This window comes from Theobroma cacao, chromosome 1 (genome assembly GCF_000208745.1).
Source record: "Theobroma cacao cultivar B97-61/B2 chromosome 1, Criollo_cocoa_genome_V2, whole genome shotgun sequence".
NCBI classification, from domain to species: domain Eukaryota; kingdom Viridiplantae; phylum Streptophyta; class Magnoliopsida; order Malvales; family Malvaceae; genus Theobroma; species Theobroma cacao.
Window position 1 is genome coordinate 33,299,469 of NC_030850.1, and position 10,442 is coordinate 33,309,910.

The window sequence follows — 10,442 nt, forward strand, 5'->3', positions numbered from 1 at the left end:
GTTGAAGGTGACGAGCTGAGGGGATGTACTGTGGTTTACGGTGGTGAACATAGAAAGTTAATGTCATTATACTGCAACTTGCTGCCGCTCCTAGCTCCATGTACTGTTCCCTTTGCAGAGTATTATGAGACACTGCTCCCATAATTAATAATCAGGTAATTGGGGAAAATATAGCTGGCAAATATGACAGTAATGCTTCTTTGTACATTTCCAGATGTCAATTAAATTCCACGTGCACCTAATCCCACAGAAAATGCTACCCCATTCAGAATTAACAACCTCATCCGCTTTAGCTAGTGGGTACAATAAATTCAAACAAATCTCTGGAAAAACAGCAAGCATATTAATTATGGCTTTGATCAAATGGAAAGTAAATGTTTAAACAAGCTGAGAAAAACCCAAAGTATCTGTCTTGAAGGTAATTGGAAGGTTGATGGGAAAACAGCGTTGGCGCTTTGTTTGAACACTGTATGCTCTTTGTTTTTATTTAAAGGGAGTGCCCGGGAGATGTGCTGCCATGCTCTATATCCTCCACAGCGAAGGCTCCACCATTCTCTCTCTCTCGACTGTACATCAGAGTGACAAACGGAGAGGACGATACTGGCTCCAGATTTCAACGCTTTACAGTCTTGAAAATTGTGTCAAAGAGGGAGAGAGGAGGAGAGAGAGAGAGAGAGAGAGAGAGAAAGTGGGAAAGAAACAACACGTAAATGTCAAATCCTGCATCTCCCGCCCAGGTTGTCGAGTCTGCAATTATATAATAATCAATGACCTTTGCAATGCATAGATTTTGCATTACCAAAACCAAGCAAAATTTATAAATTAAAATAAGAAAAAAAATTGAAATTCAAAGCTAAGTGCCACATATTGCAATCTTTATGTTTTTTTTTAAAATTTTTTTTCTCTTACTGGCCTTAGCTTGGGTTTCTAGGTTCTACCAACACTCCGACCTGGCTGACTTACATGTTCACACTTCTCCATATGCATGGTCACGTGCTCTCTCTCTCTCTCTCTCTCTGAGGCCTACGCCATTGAGAAAAGGTGAAGAGGAGCAGTTGAAAAGGAGGTAAAGTTTAAGCAAACTTTAGGAGCTTTTTGTTACTCGAGTCAATTTGGTGTCTGAATCGAGAAAGGGAGATACTCTATAAAGCAAAACAAACGTACGAAGGAAAGAGAGAGCTTACGTGGGTTTGTATTTGTTGATTGTAGAAATTTCAGTAGACAAAAGCATTTTCAGTCGTTCCTACACTCCTCCACACAAGCCCCTATAACTTCAAACAAAAAAAATCTTTCCTTGGTTTAAATATTTAACTTACTACTAGTATTAAAAATGATTGTACTGCTTGTTTCAAATTACACCCCCCCCCTCCCCCCAATTAAACTACTTCCTTATAGGCTGTAGCATTGTAATTAGTGAAAGTTGTGAGTACATAAAGACCTCTCTGTTTGTTTTGTTTGTTTTCTTCTCTTTAGTTTCTTCCGCGCTGCACTACCAGCGTCCAGCTCATTCTCCTTTTCCTTTCTGTTCCTCCTGCTGGTTTCAAGCCCACCCGCAGCATCCCCACCCCTTTCATTAATATTTAATATAAAAAAAATATAAGAAGAGAAAGAAAGAATCGCTACCCCATATTCAACTAAGATTAATTTGCATTGTTATCTTGGGAATTCTGCAGAGGTTGAATAAGTGAAAACCAATTGACTCTCTATTGTCAATGGACAAATTCACAACTCGGCATCATGCCAATCTTGGAGATGAGGAGAAAACAAGCTAAGATCTTACTTAAATCAAGTAAATGGTAGAAAGGTTTTAAGGTTAATTTTTCATACCCAAAAGTAAAGGGTTCAATACGGACCAAAAGTAGACAGGGAGCAAGAACAAGCAACCAGCATGAGTTTGCCAAAGAGGTAATAGTAGACATCAAGTCTTTTTCTTTTGTTCATTTTCTAGCCCACTCTCAAGATACCTGTTTGATCACGGAGTGCCAGCCCACATTTGCTAATGGCTCAAAAACAAACGTGGGGGAATTTTGACCACTTCTAATCAGACTAATGGCAAGCCTATGGGCCTTGGCTTGTGCAAGTTTCGCCCAAAGGGTAGACGAGGAGGAGGCAATATCCATCCATTATCCGGCCCATAGCAGTCGCTGTGAGTGTCATCGAAAGCTGACAAGTGTAATACTTATCATCGGATGCATTAATCATTAAGGTGACATCTTTCGACCACGACGTCTTCAATGAACTTCATGCCATTCTAAAGAGTAAAAACCATCACCGCAACTTGCCATTGCTTTGAACTTCCTTAAACTCAAAGCGACAAACTCCTTGACTACGACCGCAATTTAATCCTTTCTATCTTTCCCCATCTCCAGGATTAAGGCTATCAACATACCAAAACACTAAAGTCTAAATTGGACCTGTTCTATCCGACAAGGTCAGGCCCATCCCACTCATTTTCTGCCATCTTGACCCGGTAGCCGTCTTCGCTGGGAGTCTGGGACCTTTGATCTTTACCAATGTGGCAAAAAAAGTACCAGCTTCCTCAAATAAGTGTAACTCCCTTGACCCGTTTAATTAACATCCCTTGTTATAATCCTTAACTTTGCCACTCCAAGGTTATCGATTGGTTCATTGTTTCAATCTTACCCAGACGGAAGAAAATGCTTACTAATCAAGCAATGATAGCGCGCCTCGCCTAATACAAATAAAATTTCAAGTCATTATCAAATACAGTCTTCATCACTATGTTGCCACCCCTTCCCTTCTTTTTTCTATGTTTCCATCTAGTCTTAGAAGACTAAATTCATCTAACCTCATTAAAGAGTTTATGCTAGTTTAAAGCAAGGTTGAATTTTGATAAAGGTGAAGTCCTCCTTCAAGTGTATCGTTTACGAGGGATTGAAGGTTTAGCCACCCAATCCGTAGCGTCCAATTGTTGACGGATTGGACAAAATTTGAGAGAAAATGATTTGCAAATCAAAATCTCTACAATGTTTGAAGCAAAAACCATCATTCCCAACATTCCCTTTAGATAATGTATATATGATCCTAATGACCTCTAATTGTACATATGTGGGGTACTTTAAATGTCTCTTTCTCATTGGCTCTCCATTAAAATACTCATGCACCTAGATTGATATCAACTGAAACCAAATGTTTATTTTGAAAATCCAACATTGATTACCCAAATGTTATTTTTTTTTTAACTTAGAAAATTCAATAAAGAAGAAACTATGTTCTTCTGGCTTGTAGTTGGAATTTCGATTTCCTCTTTGATGGTCTTAAATGAAAAAGGGCAAAATCCCTTTTGCTGGTAGCACGTGGCAAGCAGGTAGGGTGTAGCAAAAAGCAAAGCGAGCACACACCTGTACTTGGAAATCGTTGTCCCCACAGGCAGACTCCCAATTAGCTACGATATCGAACAAAACTGGGGCACGTGTCCGCTGTATTAAAACCACAAATTTCTCGACACGTCACCGGAAGGAAACTAAAACTCCAAATAAGGAGGCGACGTAAGCGGATGCGAAGTTTTGACCGATGGCAAGTGGCGATTGCTGGTTGGATGACGTGTGACAGGTGAAAGGTACTTGTCCCAAGGCAACTGGTTTTATTGGTGAAGAATTTTTCTTTGATTTTATTTAATTGTTTCTCTTAAATAAAGGGGAGAGTTTTCCAAAATTGTTTTTTATTATGGAGAATCAAAGTTGAGTACGTTGAGATTGTGCTTTTTGACAGCAACCAAACATACCCGCTCATCTGGCTCGAGCTGAGTTAATCAATGGCTCAGCTGAGGACTCGAGCCTTGACACTTCCTGTGAAGAGGAAGACGGAAAAACCAATGAGGTGAAGAAAATTAAGACGGTATGCAATTGGGCAAGAAATGTGGAAAAACGATGATGATCATGGCAGGTTTCTCCAACGAACAAGGATGCATAGTTGGTTGCAATATATATATATATATATAAAATTAAAAGATGGGATTTGATTATAAATGGTGGTGGAACGTGATTCATGTAGCCGACACTTTAGGATTAAAAAGCAAGGCGAGATGAAGTTGTGATGATGATGATGCTGACAAGGCAGATTTTAATATTGTAACCACAATGAATTAGAATGCCAAATCTCTAAAATGTGAAGTGATGCTAACACATGATTATAATGTAAAAATATACTAAGCTAGCTAGCCACAAGGGCTAACAAAGAGGGCGGCTAGGACTTGACGCCGACATGAAACCTTATTTCCCTTTTTTCCTTATTAGCTTTAATTTTCATCGCAGCTGAACTTACCCGCAGGTTAATCAAATAAAAAGATTCAGCAGGAAGAGAAAAAAAATTAGAAGAAAAAGGAATTATGGAAAGGAAAATTGGGTAATGTTAACAAGGCCGAAGAGGAAAAGCACTATACGTTATCACTTATCAGATCCCATAGAGTTGGGATATAAAGCTAAGATAGCAATTAGAAATCCAGTCAGACTCAAAACCAAGACAGATACTCTGGTTGCGTACAGGCTTTATAAGTACAAGCTCATCCAGGAGGTACAAACGTCTAAAAACCTTCCCTTTCTTTAACCACTGTCTAGTAGTACTTACCAGGTTGTATATGAAGGACAAAGATTCGCAGCAGGTTAGGAAGAATAATTCTGGCAAAAGATGTTAGATGGGGAAGAATATACTCAGGAGATGCCAGAGCCCTTTGCCAGCATGAATGAAGTTACAGCTACCAAAAAGAAGAAGAACAAGAACAAGAGGAGGTTCAGCGATGAGCAAATCAAATCGTTGGAATTGATGTTTGAATCCGAATCGAGGCTTGAGCCTCGGAAGAAGGTTCAGGTGGCTAGAGAGTTGGGGTTGCAGCCACGACAGGTTGCAATATGGTTCCAGAACAAGAGAGCTAGGTGGAAATCAAAGCAGCTTGAAAAAGATTACGGTATCTTACAGGCCAATTACAACAATCTAGCGTCCAAGTTCGAAAGTCTAAAGAAAGAAAAGCAGGCCTTAGTGATTCAGGTATGTATTAGTTACTTAATTCATTGGTTTGCACAGAAAGAAAGCAATGAACGAGGCTAACAAAGATTTTTTTTTTTTTTGTACTCTTAATTAACAGTTGCAGAAGCTGAACGATTTGCTCAAGAAGCCAAAAGAGGAAGGCCAGTGCTGCGGACAAGTTACAACAACGAATAGCATCGACGGAGACTCTGAAAAGGGAGAGGCTGTCAAGTCTGATTCTGAAGGGCAGCTCAGTTTATCGATGGAAAGATCGGAACATGCACTAGGAGTCCTGTCGGATGATGATAGTGTCATAAAGACAGACTACTTTGGACTTGAAGAAGAGCCCAGCCTTATAAACATGGTGGAACCAGCTGATGGTTCTTTAACATCTCCAGAAGATTGGCGCAGTTTTGATTCTGTTGGTCTTTTCGATCAGTCCGGTAGTGGTTATCAATGGTGGGATTTTTGGTCTTGAACAAATGAAATAACAAAAAGTATGGAGGAAAATGTATGCAAATAATCTTCCTTTTGTACACAGCCCACGAGAGCGTTGGGGCAAAGTAGCAAGTAGGGGACATGGGAGAGGGGAACACTTCAATATATCACTGAATTTAGATGAAGAGAACTAGGTTTTGCGGTCTGAGAACATATGAATTCAATTCATCCTTTGTCTAAAATCTAACTTCAGCTTCCCTGGTGTGTACCACTTTCGGCCAGGAAGCAGAAAATTGGAGTTCACTGTTTACTCTGAAATCATGGGCAGTAGGACTTAGGCAGGCCTTCAAAGTGTTCTTATGTATGCTGAAAGAACGGAAATGAAAAATATGTGGATGTTTGTGTTGGAATGGGGACTGAGAGACCGAGAAAGGTTGAACAAGGAGTTCACTCAAACATGACCTACGGTCATTCAGCTAGAACTTTGAAGGATGGCATCCAAATCCCTACTTTACAGAATCCAATTTTCTTTCTATTTTCTTTGTCTCCTTGTTGTTTTAGTGGTGGTGTCTTGTTGTTTGCACAATTGTTTCATCCTGCAAGAGATTCAATGGGACTGGTTGGGCAATAAGGAAAAAGAATAATCAGTAAACGATAAGTAGTTTTATTGAACCCAATGAGGATGACAAGTAGCTTAGACTTATCATCCTACAATCTTCAAATGCAGTTGTCTATGAATTGATGCTATGTTGATAGCAGAGAAGCTTCCCCTGTCCTCTCTGAATCTAAAACAGGACATATAGTATAATTCTTAGAAAGAATTAAAAGGGTAAATTCCTCAATCATTAGAGTATTTTCATTTTGGATGAACTAATTATTGGCTTCAGACCTTTTGAGGCCTAGCTATTAAGTTGTAAAAATCACAGTTCTTCAATGTAAATGATAAAAGATCCAAAATGCAACAGTCTGTGAAATCAATAGCTACGGAGCAAGTTGAAGTGATCAAAATCTCCTTGCCTAATAAGTGAAAATCCAGATTTTTTTTTTCGTGATGTCTTTGTCAGAGTATTATCTGAACTTGCTTCTAGATTTTAGGCCTAAAAGGATTCTCCAAGAACTGTCCAGACAAATGTAGACCTTAAAGCACCTGAAGAAACAAAATGGGAAGACAACCAGTATCTCCAAGTACATCCAATTTATGTTCTAGTATCAAGTATTACATTAGATTATTCAGCATTCCAGTCGAAGGTTGTTTTCAAACAACCCGAAACAATCACTGGAAGGAAGCTTGTTTGGACAAAGGACACTTCAAGCTTGCATCAAATGTCAAGTTGTGAAGTTTTGCCTCTCCTTTCCGATTAACTAGAACAACAAGCTTTGTCATTTAACTACTTGACTGGATATGACCAACAGCACAAGCAATGGCTTCCCAAATCTTAACTTTCCCAATTCCTTTTGTTCCTTTTTGACTGAAACCGCCTTAAGAGTTCTGTTAAAATTGGAATTCCACACCTTAAAACATAATTACAAAGAAAAACATATCTGTTCTGTTGTTTTATATCAGCCTCCAGAATACTTTAGGCAGTAAGCCTCACTTACTACCTTAAATCACCTAGGTCATGCGTGAATTTAGTGAAAGAAATGTTCTCGGTAAAAAGATCACACAAAAGCACAGCTTAATACCATAACATAAAGCAGACCATGGTAAATAAGTAAATCAAATATCAATTTTACTTGAACAAAGATCAAGCAAAGTATGACCATGCTGTTCAAATTACAGCAGGAGAAGCTATCATTTTGTCAGAATGCCCAGTCAAGCTCCTCTATGAGATGCGTCCAGATGTTCTATGCGAAAACAAGGTTCAGGACTCCGCTGTGTTGACAGTCAAAGGCATTTTAAATGAAGAAATGAAGGCGTGCAGAGGAAATAAAAATGTAAATTTTAATCCACGAAATTGAAAGTTTAACCAAAAACATGATTAGTTAATGACTTGTAAAGGGCAAAAGATAAACCTTCAATGTCAAGTTACTATATATTCGATAAAGTTTTAACTGCACTAAAAGATCATACCTCCTATCAGCATCAAGGATCTAAGCTTTCTTCACAGTGGAAAGTTTTCAGGACCACTTACCATTGGAATTGACCAAACATCATATGGTTGAGACATCATTCAAATCAAACAAACAGCAGATAAAGATAATGTTAAGAGTTAAAGCATGCATTGACTATAATCTTTTGTTTATTATGTATTTTGCTTCATTGTACTGGTTATTGAGAGTTTAATACCAGTGCTTATGAGGTGTCTTTGTGCATGGTTTGGTTAATAACACTTGTCTCTTTATGTTAATAGGTGTTAACCTTGTACAGTTTGTATAAATATTTTTGGTTCTTGTTGAATTAGAAGCATCGTTTATATAAAAAATTTTCCTCTCTTTTGTTCTCTATTTTTTCTTCTCCCTTGTAGAGCAGTATATGATATCTTCTGCTCTATTATGGTTTTATCTTCGTTTTCTCAGTTTCATTACATGTTATCAAAGCGATATAACCGATCTTTGAGCCACCTATAACCTTCTTTCTCACTTATCCATTGTTTACTCTTCATCAAGATGTCAACTTCAACTGTTACTCAGCAAAATGTACCTATTTTTGATGGTTCTAACTACCCTGTTTGGGCTGTGAAAATGAAATCATTCTTGAAAGGTGTTCACCTTTGGAATGTTTTTGAGAATGATCTTGAAATACCATCATCTAGAGAAAATGCTACGTTAACACAGGTGAAGCAATATGAGAAGGATGTAGCAAAGAAATACAGAGCTTTATCCTTCATACAATCAGCTGTTACAGAGTCAATTTTCAATAGGATTATAAGGTGTGAAACAGCTAAGCAAGTTCGGAGCAAACTTGAAGAAGAGTTCATGGGGTCTATCAGAAGCAAGTAGATGCATCTACAGAACCTTAGGAGACAATATGAAATGTTAAGAATGAAGGAAAGTCAGACTGCGCAAGAATTCATTGATATGGTGATGAAGCTGGTGAATCAAATTCAATTGATGGGAAAGTCTTTGATAGATGCAAAGGTTGTGGAGAAAGTATTCATCAGCTTACCAGAGAGGTTTGATGTTGTAGTTTCTTCTCTGAAACAAGTGAAGGATATTTCAGAGCTCTCAATCACTGATTTAATGAGTGCTCTTGAGGCTGATGACTAGAGGAAAGCTACCAGAAAGATTGAAAAAGCTGATTTAGCTTTTTCTGTTCGAATGAAAAGAAATGTTAATGTTGATACTTCAGCAAAGAAGAATTTGAGTGATGCAAAGGATTTGTAAAAAGGTAGCTCACAACGAAGAAAAATACAAAATAGAAGAACCAAATTTCCAGTTTGTCCCTGTTGCAAGAAGAGGAGTCACTCTGAGTCATACTGTTGGTACAAGCCTAGTGTAAGGTGCAATCCATGCAAGTAGTTTAGACATGTGGAAAAGGTTTGTAAGAACAAACCTGAAGCAAAAGAAAAGGTTTCTTATGCTGTTGAAAATGTTGAAGTTTTAAAGCAACAACTGTTTATGGCTATTGGAAGCAATTCTTCAGATGATGTGCAGTGGCTTCTTGATAGTGACAGTTCTAATCATGTGACACGTAATCCTTCTTTGTTTACAGATCTAGACACTCATTATAGATCAAGAGTTAAAATAGGGAATGGTGTGTATTTAAATGCTGTGGGGAGAGGTACAATTGGAATTAACACTTCTTCAGGCCAGAGGTATGTTCATGGTGTACTTTTAATACTTGATATAGCACAAAATCTGCTGAGTGTAGGTCAAATGATGGAGAATAATTATATGTTTATTTTCAAGAATGATACATGTGTAGACACCTAAAAAATAAATGAAAAAATTAAATTATAATAAAATAAAATATAAAGTAAAATAAATAAATAAAAAGAGAAGGTTAGGCGTACGCCCAGCCATCCCTTCCCCCAACCACCCTAAATGATGGGGCTCTGGCTACCAACTCCTTGGTGCCAGAACCCCATTGTCGGGTTGTCCAAATTTTTGGACAACCCGGCTGTTAAAAATCGAACCTGCAAAACCAAAGAGGAGAACAATCAAGAAGAAACTTTTTAAAAAAAAAAACCAAAAGACCTAAAATCTCTAGCAGCCGAAAACAACCACAATCAATAGCAGCGAAAAATCTCAAACATGCAAAAAACAAAAAGAAACGAAAAGAGAGAAAGGAGTGAGTCTTGGGGGACTTTTTCGGGTTTGGGTTTCTAAGATTAAAACAAGATTTTTTGGGTTTATCGGTTGAAGCTCAGAAAGGAGTTTAGGCAGCTGCTGCCGGCAATGAAAGGGAAAAGCTTTGGGTGCTCCTTCGATTAGGGAAGGGTTGTTTTTTTGAGGCTGTTGGTTGGGGCTTAGAGAGAAGATAGAGAGACCGACGTCGGTGAAGAGAGGGAGATCTTAACCGCCGCCGGTGAAGTGAAAGGAAAAGGGAGGCCTTGTAGTGGTCGGCGGGTAGAGAGAAGGTGGAGAGGCCGACGGCTAGAGAGAGAAAATGAAAGTTGAAAATGAATAAAAAAGGCTAAAAAGGGGTTTTTATACCCAGGTGTAGGAGAGCAAAACGGTGTCGTTTTAGTGGAGTGGCAGAAGTTGGAAGGTCCAGGCCCAAACGGCGTCGTTTTGAGCGGCTCTACAGGCACCAAACGATGCGTTTTGAATTCTGCTTTGTGGACCTCAGGAAGCGGACCGGGTGTAACAGATTTGGGCTTCTGCGAGCCAACGGGCTAGGCTAATTCGAGCCCAGAAAGGTATAACCCATCTTCTTTGGTTTGGACTTGTCTCAATTAATTTTGGGTTGGCCCATTTGGTTAAATAAATTACATTTTATTGTTATGATTTAAACCATATTAGGAAAAGTTATTATATATATGTATATATATTACGAATGCTTATATTTAATATTAGAAAATCAAAAAATAATAATGATAGTAATAATAAAAAAAATAATAGTAAAAATGCATAGTTTA

The 10,442-nt window shown here is 38.3% G+C and overlaps 1 protein-coding gene across 1 annotated transcript; it reads left to right on the forward strand.

Moving 5' to 3' along the window:
* Positions 4,354-6,015, forward strand: LOC18613920 (homeobox-leucine zipper protein ATHB-12). Its single transcript, XM_018114424.1, has 2 exons — positions 4,354-5,004; positions 5,102-6,015. The coding sequence occupies exons 1-2, from the start codon at positions 4,648-4,650 to the stop codon at positions 5,459-5,461; spliced, it is 717 nt and encodes a 238-aa protein (XP_017969913.1). The 5' UTR covers positions 4,354-4,647; the 3' UTR covers positions 5,462-6,015.